This window comes from Rana temporaria, chromosome 1 (genome assembly GCF_905171775.1).
Source record: "Rana temporaria chromosome 1, aRanTem1.1, whole genome shotgun sequence".
Classification (NCBI taxonomy): Eukaryota; Metazoa; Chordata; class Amphibia; order Anura; family Ranidae; genus Rana; species Rana temporaria.
This window is the reverse complement of record NC_053489.1, coordinates 347663550-347681238: the sequence shown is the minus strand read 5'-3', so window position 1 is coordinate 347681238 and position 17689 is coordinate 347663550. Positions and strand designations below refer to the sequence as shown.

The 17689-nt window shown below is 42.6% G+C and overlaps 1 protein-coding gene across 2 annotated transcripts in view; it reads left to right on the top strand.

Moving 5' to 3' along the window:
- Positions 1-17689, top strand: part of TRABD2A (TraB domain containing 2A) — a 141272-nt gene that overhangs the window by 102625 nt on the left and 20958 nt on the right. The window contains exons 3-5 of one of the 2 annotated variants that reach the window (XM_040362331.1): positions 7722-7874; positions 9104-9278; positions 16506-16596. In XM_040362331.1, coding sequence (XP_040218265.1) covers positions 7722-7874; positions 9104-9278; positions 16506-16596 — 419 coding nt within the window. Of the gene's footprint in view, positions 1-7721; positions 7875-9103; positions 9290-16505; positions 16597-17689 lie in introns of those variants that run through there. The other variant, XM_040362340.1, reaches the window with a different exon arrangement.

The following is a 17689-nucleotide window of genomic DNA, read 5'->3' as shown; positions in this document are numbered from 1 at the left end:
TTGTCCTTCTGGAAGGTGAACCTCAAGTCTTTTGCAGACTCTAATGCCGCGTACACATGATCGGAACTTCTGACAAGAAATGTTCGATGTGAGCTTTTGGTCGGATATCCCAACCGTTTGTAGGCCCCATCGGACATTTTCTGTCGGAATTTCACGCAGAAAAAATTTGAGAGCTGGTTCTCAAATTTTCAGATGGCAAAAGTTCTTGTCGGAAATTCCAATCTTCTGTATGCAATTCCGATGTACAAAAATCCTGCGCATGCTCTGAATCATTGAACTTTATTTTTCTCGGCTCATCGTAGTGTTGTACGTCGCCACATTCTTGACGTTCGGAAATTTCCGACAACATTTGTGTGACCATGTGTATGCAACACAAGTTTGAGACAGAATTCAGTCTGGAAAAGGTTTTATTTTCGGAAATTCCAATCGTGTGTACGCGGCATTACAGGTTTTCTTCTAAGATTGCCCTGGATTTGGCGCCATCCATTTTCCCATCAACTCTGACCAGCTTCCCTATCCCTGCTGAAGAAAAGCATCCCCACACCATGATACTGCCCCCACCATGTTTCACGGTGGTGATGGAATGTTCAGGGCGATATGCAGTGTTAGTTTTCTGCCACACATAGCGTTTTGCTTTTAGGCCAAAAAGTAAACTGACCAGAGCACCTTCTTCCACGTTTGCTGTGTCCCCCACATGGCTTCTCGCAAACTGCAGATGGAACTGGCTTTCTTTTAACAATGTATATGTATGTTACTTAAGCGCTACTATGCGTAAATAATGTGAGTATTGTGAACTCAGTAAGAAGAATCAAATAAAACCTATGCACAGCTGTTTTTTGAAAATTGCTTGGTTTTGCACTAAATGTTTTTAATGCACATATTTATCAATATTTTTTTGCACATTATTGTTTGCACATTGTTTTGCTTGATTCTTGCACCTTATTTGTATTTGTGTATTTGCACAGAAGGGACTGAATTAATATTGCACTTTATTTGCCTTTTTTTACATGCACCAAGGATATATTTATGTACACTTGAACATTGGTTATATATTATATTAGATTAATTTGAGTGAGCGCCACTTTACCCCCCCCCCCCCCTTTAATATATGCACAGCTGCAACCATTGGAATAATGATCTCACACCTACAATGATACTATAAAGTCAAATAATGGTGTGCTAATTCAACCTGTGAAACATAAACCTATGCAAGAAAAAATATTTGAATAACACACTGCTAATTACCGTCAATAACTAGTGCTCATGAATGACTTTATACAGTATGTGACATATGGCAGAAAACCTCACTTACGTGAAAAATTTAAATAAAGTCCCAAACAAATTTTAACCACTTCAGCCCCGAAAGGATTTACTCCCTTAATGACCAGGCCCTTTTTTGCGGTATGGCACTGTGTTACTTTAGCTGACTGCAACATTGCAGTGGACAGAACGGACAGCTAACTGACATTTTTGACACTTTTGGGAACCAGTGACATTATTACAGTGATCGGTGCTAAAAATATGCACTGACATTGTGCTAATGGCATTGGCAGGGGAGGGTTAGCATCAGGGGCGATCAAGGGGTTAAATGTTTCCCCTGAGTATGTTTACTAACTGTATGGGGGATGGGCTGCATGGGACAACACAGATCCATCTTCCTGTATAGCAGAAAGACCGAATCTCTGTGTCATCCCCTGACAGAACTGAGATCTGCCTTGTTTACTTTGACAGATCCCAGTTTTGTCTCTGCAGGGACCGATCGTGGGCTTAGGAGGACATCGAGTTGGACCCGCTGATTGGCTCCCCAGCAGTGGCGGCTGGTGCTCAAAATTTTTGGGGGGGCGCAAACGAAAAAAAAAAAATTGCAGCCTCACTGTGCCCATCACATGCAGCCACTGTGCCATCAAACGCAGCCACTGTGCCATGCCACCAAATGCAGCCACTGTGCCATCAATTGTCACCACTGTGCCATGCCATCAAACACAGCAACTGTGCCATCAATTGTCACCACTGTGCCATGCCATCAAACGCAGCCACTGTGCCATCAATTGTCACCACTGTGCCATGCCATCAAACAGCAACTGTGCCATCAATTGTCACCACTGTGCCATGCCATCAAACGCAGCCACTGTGCCATCAATTGTCACCACTGTGACATGCCATCAAACACAGCAACTGTGCCATCAATTGTCACCACTGTGCCATGCCATCAAACACAGCAACTGTGCCAACAATTGTCACCACTGTGCCATGCCATCAAACAGCAACTGTGCCATCAATTGTCACCACTGTGCCATGCCATCAAACGCAGCCACTGTGCCATCAATTGTCACCACTGTGCCATGCCATCAAACGCAGCCACTGTGCCATCAATTGTCACCACTGTGCCATGCCATCAAACGCAACCACTGTGCCATCAATTGTCACCACTGTGCCATGCCATCAAACGCAGCCACTGTGCCATCAATTGTCACCACTGTGCCATGCAACACAGCAACTGTGCCATCAATTGTCACCACTGTGCCATGCCATCAAACGCAGCCACTGTGCCATCAATTGTCACCACTGTGCCATACCATCAAACGCAGTCACTGTGCCATCAATTGTCACCACTGTGCCATGCCATCAAACGCAGCCACTGTGCCCCTCAACTGTTGCCACTGTGCCAATTGTCACCACTGTGCCCTTTAATTGTCACCACTGTGCCCCATGATGCCACTGTGCCCATTGTCACCACTGTGCCCCATGATGCCACTGTGCCCATTGTCACCACTGTGCCCCATGATGCCACTGTGCCCATTGTCACCACTGTGCCCCATGATGCCACTGTGCCCATTGTCACTCACCACTGTGCCCCATGATGCCACTGTGCCAATTGTCACCTCTGTGCCCTTTGTCACCACTGTGCCCCATGATGCCACTGTGCCAATTGTCACCTCTGTGCCCTTTGTCACCACTGTGCCCCATGATGTCACTGTGCCCCTTTCCCTGTAAAAAGCACTTACCTGAGGATTCCATGTGCTCCCTCGATGTCTTCTGCCGCTGTGGTGAAGCTTCAGCCAATCAGGTTCCTGATAACCAGAATCCGGGAACCTGATTGGCTGAAACGGCCGTTTGTCTTATACAATGAGCGCAGATTGCCTGCGCTCAGAGTATAGACAGCTGAGAGCCGGAGAAAAGCCTATCAGAGCCGCTGGCTTTGATAGGCAGTTCCCCTCAGCCAACCAGCTGCCGCTATTCGGGTAACCGGCGTCCCGCATCCGGTTATCTGAATAGACCAGGCAGCGCTGGCAACCAACAATAACATACATTTGTGCATTTATGCACGAATGTGTGTTATTTGCGAGAGGGGGTGGCGCTGCAGCGCCCTCTATAGACGGCCGCCAGAACTGCGGCTAAAATGTCAAAATGACATTTTAGCCGAATAAAAGTTCTTAAAGGGCCCGTTTTTTTTTGTTTGTTTTTTTGTGACTGTGGGAGGGGGGGCGGCGCCCGTGCGTCCCTTTGGACGGGCCGCCACTGCTCCCCAGCTGGGCAATCGGAGCGCGCCCACAGAAAGCCGTGTACAAGCCTGACGTACACCTACGGCAGTTCGCGCAGCCGACCTAACCTGCCACAGTATAACTGTCCCGGCTAGCTTTTAATATATGAGACAAGAGACCACTTCTTGGGGTAAACTTGCTCTGAGTGAGTGAGTGAAAAACTTATAGAGTATAAGTATAGAGCTACACATGCGAACTGAATCACCTCAAGGCGCTTGGTATCCATTTCCTTCTATTTTTTTGCCTTGAGATTTGGTGGGTTTTGAGTTTTTTTCTGAAGGCCTGTTGTTTTACTTCCGATCGGATATTGGTTGGTAATGCGATCCACAGTCGAGGTCCTTGGACTTCAAATCTTCGTTCTCCTTTGGACTTGTAGCGGGCCTTGGGTATTTAAAGTAAAATTTGGTTGGTAGATTGGAGAACGCGATTGGGGTTATGGCCTTTTAATTTATCACATAAATATTGGGGTGCACTTCCTTGTACACATTTGTGCGTCAGGCAGAGTGCTTTAAACAAGATTCTATTTTTACAGGCAACCAGTGGAGGGACCTGAGGGAGGGAGTGATTTTTTTCCTGTTACAAGTTGTGCCATGCAGCAGAAATCCAGTGAAATGTTCACTACCACCCCACTTCTTGGTGAATTGCCTGCTCACCTCAGGGGGAGATCCCATGGGCCAAGTCACACCTTAAGTATGAAGATCTTCCAAGATCATAAGAAAACACGCACTATATACAGGATCGCCTGCAGTCCTTGTAGCATACTGTAAAATCTGCTCCTTAAAGATTACTCAAAATACAAGAGACAATCATAGCGCAATACTGCTTCAAAATAGTAGTTTTATTTAAAATTGCCCACTCACATTTACAACATCTTGTATAATTCTATGTATCAAGAAGACATCAAGAGCTTGCCTCCTCACTGCTTACTTCCTGGTTTACCAGACACCGTAAGTGATGTCACGACTCCTCCCAATGCGTTGCACAACTAGTCACGTGACTTTCTCAAGGGGGGTATATTTGTCCTGGCAGCCAGCAGATGCTGGCATCATATGTACACTGAGTTGTGCATGCGCATGACCCCACTAACCATTAGAAAATCAAATGAGTATTCTTAAAATGAACATTTTAAATGAAATCCCACTGGTGTATGGCTAGCTTTACTGTTGATGTGCACAAATATGGATGCTTCTATCTTTCTCTTTGAAAGGACAAAGTGCATTTTGGGCTTTGAAACTCCAAAGCACATGATGTCCGCCTGCCTACCTAATTTCGGATGTATTACAAGGAACATAGACCTCTCCTCATCTCCTTCCTCCTTCTCATCTCCATAACCCCAACTTGTGCACATGGACAGAGCACAGGAAATTATCAGCTCACACAATTTCTGGCAAAATCAACAGTTATTTTTTCCATTTACAAAACAGATATAAAAAAATATGTTCTGCCACAGAGCCAGTTCCAATGTGCCAACCCTTGTCCGCAACATACAGCACAGTTTTGGTTGACCTTTCAGAAGGAAATGTGTGAACTGTCTGGTAAAGGAAACAATCTTGAATGCTCTTTGGCTGTATTTCTGCAGCTGTCATGTTCCCTATGCAATGATAGTAGTGAAGCCCCACATTATCTCAAGGGGGTGGGAGATCAGACATTGAATTCTTTTTTTTTAAGACAAAAGACCCCCCTGCGTTGCCCTTTTATCCACATGGGATCAAAGAAGTGATCTGCATATGAAAGACTTATAGTATTATGCAACTAAATTAGCCAATCCTCACCCACCGGTATCTAGACCTTGACAACAAAAACACTCACATCTGTTCAATCAATTGTCCTAGCCGCTCTGTTTCTCCATTTTCAACTCAGCATGTCAAGTAAATCCATTTATTAGATTATGGTTTGGAAAGTTAATCTCTGTGTTTTCTCAAAACTAAGTAGGGAAATAGTATTTATTGTTTAGTTTCAAGTGCCAGGATGCTAAATGTTTTTAACATTTCATTTCGATCAAACAGGTCCATCAAATGCATGATCTTAGAAAAAAATTGGTTGCAAAGTATAAAGCAACAGATGGTCTTTATTCCACTACACAAGTGTCTTCTGTGCTACCAGTGTTAAAGATAGTATAGACATAATGGGGGTTATTTACTAAAGGCAAATCCACTTTGCACTACAAGTGCAAAGGGCACTTGAAAATGCACTTGGAAGTGCAGTCAGTGTAGATCAGAGGGGGACATTCAAGGAAAATAAAAAACAGCATTTTAGCTTGCACAGTGTAACTTTGGAAATGCCAGCAATAACTTGGTGGTGTCAGTGAATTTTGGGTGCCATGTCAGTAATTTCAATCTGGTAGGTTGGCAACACTGATTTCATTCCTGCTGTCAGTGTGAACCTAGGCTTACTGTCAAATGTGTTCAAAGCTGGAGGCACACATCTGGGTGTACAGAACTTATGAATGGGCACTACTTCAGTGTCAGCACACAAAGTCACTGGAGTACATTTTTAGATGTTATGGAGACAAGAAAAGCTGAATATTCAGTAAATTCCGATGTGTGTTGAGCCAAGCTCCAGAAATCAAAATGCTTTTAGTGCATGTCTGGAACACAAGGCTGTTGTCTTCTTTTGAATTATGTACAGACTTTTAGAAATTGAAGACATTTGACTGTGCAGCAGTTTGTGCTTCGATGTGTCAGCTTGAATATGTGGCTAAGTGGCTAGCACTGGGGTCATTGGTTTGAATCCCAACCACAGTATTACCTGCCTGGAATTTACATGTTCTCCCTGTGCCTGTGTGGGTTTCCTTCCACACTCCAAGACTCCTGTCTATGGCCCCTTTCACACAGGGCACATCTGTTTTTTGTCAGACTCTGCTTGCTCAGCGGGGATCGATCCATTGATCCCCGCTGAGCAGGCGGATGACAGGTCCCTCTCTGCTCACTGTGCAGAGATGGACCTGTCAGAGTCCCACTGTCTTATATTGGAGATCGGATGAAAACTGATCCACCGGTCCGTTTTCATCCGATTCCACCTGCCAGACAGATGGAAAATAAGGTTTCTATCCATCTGGATTTGCCAGACCGGGGCGGATGTCAGCAGACATGTCACAGCTGACAACCGTCTCTCCATAGAGTTGAATGGATTGTCCAATCAGGTCTGCCTGAAAAACGGACAGACGGACCTGACGAAACAACATGTTTGAAAGGGGCCTAACGCTCGATTCACATGTATGCATGTTGCTTTTGAGCGTTTCTGCACTGCTTTTTGCTATGCTTTCTGTGTTTTTATACCACGGTTGTACCGCGATTTTACTTTTTTCATGCTCTTTATGGGGGGAAATTAGTTGTTGGGCAGATTTAAAAACGAAAATCAAAGCAAAATCACTGTAAAGACGCACTACATGTTTTTCTGCAGCTTCTTCATATCTATTGAACAAAAAAAAGCAAAAAGGCATTTGCATTTAAAAAAGTTCCTGACTCTTCACAAAAACTCAGAGGCACAAAAGTGCATTGATATGAACATGTTCCATAGGAACCCATGTTAAAAAAATGTCCTGCATTTCTGCAAAAAGCATTAATGTGAATGGAGCCTAAATTGGCCCTTGTATGTATGAATGTGAATTAAGCTGGATACACACAGACAAAAATTGGTCAGTTTGGCAGGAACTGGCCAACTTCCAGACCGTGTGTACTGCTCCTCTTCCAGCAGAAGCCCGGTCTCATGACTGGCTTCTGTTAAACGAGCATATTGCAAAACCAGCATTCAATCATTGCTTGCAGCCAATGGCTGTGGGCACTGATCACAGTGTTCTGGTGGGAACACAATAGCTCAGTGGGGTGATTACAGCACTAACATCATATGTGTTAGTGTGGCGAGCTGTAGTTTTTTTTTTTCATCGAACGAAAAAATACCGTTCTGTGTGTACCCGACATTAGAGACCTTCGATTATAAACTCCTTGAGGGCAGGGATTGATGTAAATGTAGAATATAGATATAAAGCGCTGTGCAGATTGTGCGCACTATTTAAATACCTATAATAAATAAATGGAAAAACATTGTTCACAGTACTACTTTTTATATGTTGTACTTTGTTTAAAATTAATAAAAATGTAATATTTTTACATGTTATAGATATTTCTTTCAAACTAATTAGTTACTTAATTTTACAGAATAGTTTGTTTTATTTTACAGGTTATATTTGCCCTAAACCAGACCCTCTTACAACAGGAGAGCCGTAGAGCAGGCAGCCTCCAAGCTCCATACACAACAGAGGACCTCATTAAACATTACAATTGTGGAGATCTGAATTCCATAATTTTTAACCATGATTCTTCGCAAGTACCGGTATGTTACTATATGCTATATATATACAACACTGTATTTATGCATTATTTTACCAATCCTTTGTATGCCAGGGGAGAGGTAAAGATGTATGTGGCCCATCAGCATTGTAAAATGTAGTAGTTTTCCTATTTAAAAAACAGTTAAACAATTAACTATGCTATGTGCTAATTGCATGCAAACTGCAAAATTCAAAAACAAATTCCACAGTCAAACAGTTTTGTAACCACAAACTGACAGATTAAAAGAGAATTATAATGGTTTGGAGTCATTTTTATTTTTAAACAAATAGGAATGAGTCAGTCATTTGTGTATGAAAATATAAGCTTTAGCTATTGAGCTCTGTCAACAAGTGGCATTTTTAAATTAAACAGAAAAGATTGTCTGGAAGTATCCTAGAGCTCTACCTTCTGGCATCTTACAGCTGTGGTCGGCTTTCATACCAGCAGCCTCTTAATGTTTTTTGGGACCTCAGCTGGTTAAATGTAGCTAAATGCAGTAATGCCATTGTCAATGAGGACCCTAGCAGCACTTGGGTTGTTGGTTCAAATCAGGGGTCAAGTCCTGGGGAAAAAGTGTGGGAACTCCCACCCAAGATCCGATATGAAGGCGGGGGAAGAAACATAGTGGGCAGCTGTGCTGGCAAGCGCTGCTCACTAGTACAGCATCGCGGGGGGGAGAGGGAGGGGGAGAGCCTGCGGCTGCAGTGGTGTTACTAGGGTTGGTGTCACCCCCCTCCCTCAGTACAGACCCCACCTGAGCCCCCACCATTAGTACAGGCCCCCCAGGACAAGCCACCCTCCTCCATTAAGACATACCCCCCCACAAACCTCCCCCCTCCATTAGTACAGACATCCCCCTCCTGTGGTACAGAACCCCCACAAACCACCCCCCCTCCATTAGTACAGACCACCCCCCACAAACCTCCCCCCTCCATTAGTACAGATACCCCAGGACAAACACCTCCTCCATTAGTACAGAACCCCCACAAACCACCCCCTCCATTAGTACAGACCAGCCCCCTCCATTAGCACAGACCACCCCCCTCCTCCATTAGCACAGACCACCCCCCATCCCTCCATTAGCACAGACCACCCCTCCAAGCGCTGTGTAAATTGATGGCACTATAATAAGTAAATAGTGGAAGATTGGTGGCCTGCATTTTCATTTTTGTTAGTTTTTTGTGTGTCTTGTGGTTGTGCTAACACCATCACTGTAAAATGTTTTTGTAGGTGCCTCATATTTTAAATTCTTCATTGCCACCTCATGACCGAATAACTGCAAAGGAGATTGATATCTATTTTCGACAAGAGCTTATATATAAGAGGAATGAGCGAATGGGGAGGAGAGTGAAAAACCTGCTAGAGGAGTTTCCAGAGAAAAGCTTTTTCTTTGCATTTGGAGCTGGTGAGAAGTAATCATTTTATATTGTATTGTATAGTTGAACTGTGACATCATCTCATGTGCATCTTTTGTACCCTATAGAAAAGTGTGTGGTTGAGAAGTCAGTAAACTATATCCTATCACATTATATGAATGTTTAATAATATTGTAGTAGATAACTAACTGCACCTATTTTGCTGAATATATTGTAGATTTGAATAGTACAATAATGGAAGAAACAGCACAGAGGAATAAAATCAAACTATAGAAACTAAAGTGTACCTTCTGTGCACCTGTGCAAAAAAAAGTAATAGTATCTAGATATGAAATACCGATTTTTACTGCCTGGGTTTTATTGATTACTTTGGAAAGTAGATTGCGGATGTTGGAGTGAGCAAGCTGCAGACACCTCCAGTGTGAGTTTAACCAAGAAATAATAGTGGTTGCCTAAGAATACATACTGTATGTACAGTATTCTTAACTCAGAAAGTACCTTCTATTGCTCTCAGCCACTGCCAATTCTCCAGATTCCTTTTTTTTTGTGATCCAACTTACTGTGGCTTTATTCGTTCTCCATGGTCCCACTGTATGTAGCCACCCTGTCTTCCTCACGAGATGGACCGCTGACTATGGGGTTTGATGTGTGCATAGAGTGGTGCACATAACCCCAATTCATGTGCACTGCTTATTCCAAACAAATGGAACCTCAAAAGGTGCTCATAGATGACAAAGAGCTAATGTCTATCATGAACCCACAGACACCAGCAGCTAAGACTCATCAGGGAAGACAGTTATTGGACAAGTTGGAAAATCAAAAAAATTGATTTCAAAGGGGGTGATTCTTTTCTATTCCCACTGTACTTCAATGATAAAAAAATAAATATCAGAATTTAGTATGACTTTAAAGCCTCGTACAGACGACCCAACATGTCCGATGAAAACGGTCCACGGGCCGTTTTCATCGGACATGTCCGCTGGGATCATTTGGTCTGATGGCTGTACACACCATCAGACCAAATTCTGCGCGGACAGAATACGCGGTGGCGACGTGACGGCGACGATGACGCGGCGACGTGCGCGAACCCGGAAGTTTAATGCTTCCACGCATGCGTCGAATCACTTTGACGCGATGAGCGGGTTCTCGGGCCAGCGGACATGTCCGATGAGTCGTACTGACCATCGGACATGTCCGGCGGACAGGCTTCCAGCGGACATGTTTAGCATGCTAAGAAACAGTTGTCCGCTGGAAACCTGTCCGGTCGGCCGGAAAATTGTCCGGTCGGCTCTACACACGACCGAACATGTCTGCTGAAACTGGTCCGACGGAGCAAGGGCTCAGCCTTACGATTAGTGTTACTTCAGCACACACAAAAAAAAAAAACTTTGGGGTAAAGTAAAACTCATCTTTTGGAGAAAAAAACACACAATCATCTCTAATTTCATTATATACATTTAAAAAGTTTACAAATTTGTGTTTATTTCTATGTAGATACTGGCAATTATTTTCTTCTTTATGAGTACTGAGTGGAGCAGTATGCTAACTAAATTCATATGATCAGCCCCAGTGTTGTAACAAGAGATAAAAATCTAGAAAAAGTAATGTGTCAATCAAATAACCAGGAAATTTATATTGTATACACAGTGTACAGAACACCTGAAGTTGCCATGGTTAACCACTTAAAGACCACAGGTGTTTTTCAGATTTGGTGTTTGCAAGACTAAAACATTGTTTTCTGCTAGAAAATTACTTAAAACCCCCAAACATTATATATTTTTTTTCTAACACCCTAGAGAATAAAATGGCGGTCATTGCAATACTTTTTGTCACACCGTATTTGCGCAGCAGTCTTACAAGCGCACTTTTTTTGGAAAAAATTCACTTTTTTGAATTAAAAAATAAGACAACAACAAATTTGGCCCAATTGTTTTATATATTGTGAAAGATAATGTTACGCCGAGTAAAATGATACCCAACATGTCACGCTTTAAAATTGCGCCCGCTCGTGGCATGGCGTCAAACTTTTACCCTTAAAAATCTAGATAGGCGACGTTTAAAAAATTCTATAAGTTGCATTTTTTGAGCTACAGAGTAGCTCTAGGGCTATAATTATTGCTCTCGCTCTAACGATCGCGGCGATACCTCACTTGTGTGATTTGAACACCGTTTTCATATGCGGACGCTACTTGCGTATGCGTTCGCTTCTGCGCGCGAGCTCGTCAGGACAGGGCGCTTTAAAAAAAATTTTTTTTGTTTTCTTATTTAATTTTATTGATTTTATTATTTTTTACACTAAAATATAAAAAAAAAAAAAAATGATCACTTTTATTCCTATTACAAGGAATGTAAACATCCCTTGTAATAGAAAAAAGCATGACAGGTCCTCTTAAATATGAGATCTGGGGTCAAAAAGACCTCAGATCTCATATTTAGGCTTAAATGCAAAAAAAAAAAAAAAAAAAGGAAAATTTGTCATTTAAAAAAATGACAGAAAAAAAATTGTCTCTTTAAGAGGCTGGGCGGGACTGACGTTTTGACGTCACTTCCGCCCAGCAGAGCTATGAGGACGGGTGGGGGCCATCTTGCCCTCACTCAAGTCCTCACACACAAGGCGGCAGCATCGGATCTCCTCCGCCGCTACCGACGGCTCCGGTAAGCGGCGGAGGGCGCGGAAAAGCGGCGGGAGGGGGGGGGCCCCTCTCCCGCCACCGATAACGGCGATCTCGCGGCGAATCCACCGCGGAGACCGCCGTTATCGTTTACACGGCCGCCAGCTGAAAACATGGATATCTCAGTTGTGGCAGCAGCTGCTGCCGTTACTGAGATATCCATGTTTAAAAAGAGGACGTATATATACAGTGGGTGGTCCTTAAGTGGTTAAAAAGCAGTAACTTTAACATCTTTTTCCAATTTCAGTAAATTTTACTTGCCTGATGACTGAATTGTAAAGTTAATTATAATAGCATTACATTACAAAATGTAGCAATTATGTAAGCTTTACAAAAGTTTAGTAAAAAGGTAATTTCTTTCCCGTTCATTGGAGGACACAAAACATTAAGGCCTCATGCACACTGGACGTTAAAATAACGTTATACAAACGCCAGTAGCTTTGCAGTGAGTTTTTAAGATTTTTTCAAAGTTTTTTCAATAGCGTTTTTTTAGCGTTTATTAGCGTTAGCGTTTTTTGGTTGAAGAAAAAAACATATTTTTTTCTTTTTCAATGGATCAAAAACGTTAAATGCCGGTGAGTGACGTCTTTGAGGGTTTATCAGCGTTTATTGACGTTTTATCAGCGTTGGAGCGTTTTTACAGCTGAAAAACGTCTTTCAGAACCCACTAGTTTTGTTTTGTTTTTTACTGCTCAAAAACACCACTGCCCAAAACTGCTGATAACAGCCTATGTGTGCATGGACACATAGGATAACATGATGGAAAGTTTATTGACAGTAGAAAAAAATGTCTACTGCCAAAAACAGCTGTTGTAAAAACGTCCAATGTGCATGAGGCCTTAGGGTTATAGAAATGGAGAACTCCGGCGCTGTCTGATGGACGGGGGGGGGGACTGCAGCAGCACCTGTGGATCTGATCCTTACAGAAAAAGTGATAATAATGTAAAGTATGGTAGCTGCGCTGTGGGGGAGGGAACGGGAAGGGGAAGTGAAAGGGGATGAGGAGTAAAGGGATCGTGGGTGAACTAAACAGTGAAAGAAAAAAAGTGGGTATCTGATTATACTACAATGAACAATACAGATGAAAGTGAACTCTGTTAGCTGTTTGGACAAACAGCCGTGAGGTGAGCTGCTAAGCACACTCAGAGGTGTCATCACTAAAGATTTCATTTTTGCACGTTGCATCTTGGGTGGAGGTGTTTCATCTAGACACTGTTCTGTGGAGGAATTACTGGACTGCTAGATCTGATCCTTATTCATGGACAGGACTTTATCACATGTGTGATTTTTGATAGTTTTGCACTTTTTTTTCACTTATTTTATGCTAGTTTTGGTGTTTGTATATGTAGTAGCTATTTTACTATGTATTTTCACTGTTAAATCTTTACAGGATTATAGGTGTTTGTTCACTTTCATCTGTATTGTTCATTGTAGTATCATCAGATACCCTCTTTTTTTCTTTCACTGTTTAGTTCACCCAAGATCCCTTTACTCCTCATTTCCTTTTCACTTCCCCTTCCCATTCCATCCCTCACAGCGCAGCTACCATACTGTACATTTAGGGTTATACTGCCACCTACAGGAGGACTTATACATTGGCAAACAAAAAAAATACATTACAAGCCTGTTATACCCCCCGCCCATTCCCAGAATGCAACAGTTTTTGCTAGTGTTCTAGGATGGACGCCTTTTTTCTGCTGAGAAAGGTTTAACCCATTTTTTTTAACCATTTGTCTCAAGATATTTTAATTCAGTCAAGACTTTACAACATGCTGGTTAAGGGAATTCTCATTATGCAGCTCTAAAAGGCACATTCATTGCAGTTATGCAGGGTTTTATGGGTCAATTTGCAATTTTGATTGCAGATCATAACCACAGAGATTATAAGGGTATTAATTATTAATAATTATCCATTATTATTATTCTATCTAACTGTAACTTTAGCAACGTTTGAGCCTTCTGCTGTATTGGCTCTGATCTGTTAAGTCTCAAAAAATCCTTGCCAAATGATATTGCCCCTCAGGTGTCGCAGGCAACTACCATAGTGACACTATTTTACTATTTTGGCTCTTATTGATACGAAGCTCGTTGCCTTCCTGTTTATGATTTCTTCATTTAGATGCTTATAGCTTCTATTAGTGCTCTTACTACTCTGGGATCCCTTGGAGGCTTTAAGACTTTCCCAATGCACCAGCTACTCCAAGACCTGATAAACCTTCCAAAGGTTTTGCAACCGAGTATCTAATTTATTAAGAAGTGGTCAGTTTCAAACGCTGATTCGGCAGGGTCACATTAAAAAAAGTGCTGATGTAGAGTGTATATAGCAGTCTGCTCTTTATGCTGATCCTTAGACCGTAGGTTCTTCGAAGCCAACAGCTTCACTCTGGCTTTAGTCCTTAGGCCGTTACCTGTCTCTTGCAGACACACGCGTGCTCTCACTGCCACCTGCAGCCTCTGACACCTTGAGACCTCCTATCTCCCTTGGATGGAGCGGTCTCCAGCTGCAAGCCAAGAGACATTCCTATACCTTCATTATAAGGGCTGTGCTCACTTGAGAAAACACCCTGCTGGTCCTCCACAAACCTGGACACAGAGTTGGAGATACCATCCCACCGAAAACACTATGTAATCTCCAAACTACAGAGCCCCATGCAGGAATACCAAAACCTGGAGAAAGCTACAAAAGCAGTTTTCTCTAGTCCACATCTATGCTCTGCAGTTCTGCACTGAGCCAATGTGCGCACCCTGTGTCCCCCAAAGGACCAACTTCACAGTGACAGCATCTCATACTGTCACAGGATATTTCCATTTCTACCTTTACTTTCCCTGTCAGCTCTGTGATGTGCGTGGCTGAACTGGTGGCCTTGTCTTGTACAGAATTTTTTACGTGTTTTACGTAGAGACAAGTTGGTGTTAAGGCCTAGAGCCTCTTTCCATTGCAAGGTGGATTCCCCTCAGCCAGAACATTCTGCTTCCATTCCTCTGGCTGCAGTACATTAGAAGGAGATTTCCCTTCATTGTCTGGATGTAGGTCATACTTTAAGTGTCCACCTTGTAGCCACTACTTCTATTAGGAAAACTAAACCTCATTTTGTCATTCCAAATAGAGTATTATTTAAACCTATGGTCTTGAAGATTAGGTTCCACCCTATCAAAGCACACTGTTATAGATCTGTGAGTGCTTCTGAGGCTTTCAGCATCAGGCAGATTTCCCAGATTTGCCAGGCTGCTATCTGGTCTTCTGTTCATTCGTTCTCTACATTTTACTATGTCATTCAGGCAGCAGAAGTCCCTTCAGAGTTGCAGGTAGTTTAGAGTTTTATTCTGTTGTTTTAAAGTTGGCATGTTGGTATTTTGTTTGCTATGTTGCCCAACCCTCGTTTGGTCTGCCTTTGAATGTCCCAAATGTCTCTGAATCCTGTGTTACCCAAGGAACAAGAAAGAAAATAAGATTTTTGTATTTACCATAAAATCCTTTTCCTGGCCTTCTTTGAGGGACACAGGTCCCACGCTTTTGTGTTTATGGTCTTACACTTGGCACTGCTTGTTACAAAATTGATGCATACTTGTAATGGGATGGGTTATACCAGGCTAGTAACTGTTTTTTATTTGCCAGTGTCGAGATCCCCCTGTAGGTGGCAGTATAACCGAAATGTCTCCGATTCCTGTGTCCATCAATGAACTCCAGGGAATGGACTCTACAATCATACTTTTTTTTTCTTTTAAATATACCAGGATACTAAACAGTTTAAAAATAAAATTAATCATGTCTGTAAAATCTGGAAAAGGGAATAGCAATGTCATCCAACACAACCAAATCAGTATATGGACTAGACAAATAGCAGCTGGTTTCTGATTGCTATCATTTGCAAATTTGTATTTTATTTACAACTCAGGCCCCATACACACGAGAGGATCCATCCGCTGGAATTGATCCGCGGACCGGCTCCAGCGGATAGATCCCCTGGTGTGTACGATCCAGCGGATCTGTTTTTTTCCGCGGATTTTTATCCCCTGGGATGGATTTCCAGCGGATAAAAATTTGAAGACATGCTTTCAAATCTATCCACTTGAATCCATCCCAACGGATTGATCCGCTGGTCTGTACAGACTCACCGGATCAATCCGTCCGAATCAATCCCCCGCATGCGTCGTAATGATTCGACGCATGCATGGAATTCCTTATATGACAGCGTCGCCGCGTCATCATCGCGGCGACGGCGCGACACGTCATCGCGATGGGATTTAGGCGCGGATTTCGATCCGATGGTGAATACACTCCATCGGATCAAAATCCTCGAGAGGATTTATCCGCGGAAACGGTCCGGTGGACCGTATCCGCAGATAAATCCTCTCGTGTATATGGGGCCTCAGAACAAAAAAAATTACTCATTTATTATAGGGGTTGAAGAGCAGTGTAAATTTTTGCCCAAAACTTATTTGATGGAATTATTCTTTCATTATTGTTTGACAGCAGCAATGTCCATTCTTTCGTGTTATTGTTAAATATATGTAAGTTGTAACAGCAAATGTTTTATGTTTTTACAAACAAAAAATCAAAAAACCCTCTAAATTTTTGAATAGGGCATTTTATAGGAAACAACACCGTCATTGAGGTGCTAAGAAGATATGGCTATGATGTACATCACACTCCTGCCGGGCGGTCAATCACAAGGTAGGATCCAAGTTATTATGCAGACAAGTGGGCAGACAAATTGTCTATACTTGGCCAGTTTGCCCACCCAATTCTCAAGCTGATGCATCCAGAAGCCTGTTGTTTAGAGACAGTATGAATACCACTTCTAAATGACAGATTATTGCCGGTTTCTGTTTAAAATGTAAAGAAGCCAGAAGGAATCCTGGATAACATAATTTACCCAATATGGCCATGACCATATTGGGTCAATGATATCACCCAGGTACCCTGGTGCTGTTTTTTACATTCCAGCAGTGCTGGGGAGTTATTATTTGTGATGGACGTTGTGGGGGGGGGGCAAGCATTGTTGTGGTGTCAGGCCTATTGTCCAGTGCTCATTGTGATTGATATAGATCTACAATGCTCAACATAGGGAGGGAACCTTGCAAGGTGGGGTGGGGGTGGCGTTGAAACTGGAAAGGAAGAGGGGGTGGCATGCACCCGTCACTACTGCTAAACCATATGAGCTTAATGTCCTTAACATCGGAAAGGGTACATTGCAGGGGGGAAGCCAAGCCTCTCCCCCTTGCAAGGCACCTTGTCCTTACCGTATGTAGATGGGGACAAAGCATTCATCCCCATATCCTGTCTCCCAAAAGGGATGTGGGGGTCTGCCCCCATCCTCAGGTGAATGAATAAGATGTACAATTTACTTCATGTTACTCATGTTAAACATTTTTTACATAGTATATAAAAACACCCACACTATTCTTTAAAAAATAATAAACAAACAATTTTCCCTAACAAAAATCCAACATCAATCATGTTGTCCACGGATGTGGATCCCATTTAATTCTTATGAGCAATGTCCAATGAGCTACCACAACTATGCTGTCTCGTTGCTACTACCATAGCAAATTACAGCTCACTGGCACTGCTAGAAAGTAAAAACAGAGGCAGTGGTGCCATTGACCAAATAAGAATCTGTCATTTAGTAGCCTAGTAAACACAAAGTAAACACAAAGCAATAAAAGGAAGAAAAGCCTGAGACTAAAATAAGGAAACTGATGCAACCACGGCCCCGTACACACGACCAAACATGTCTGCTGAAACTGGTCCACGGGCCAGTTTC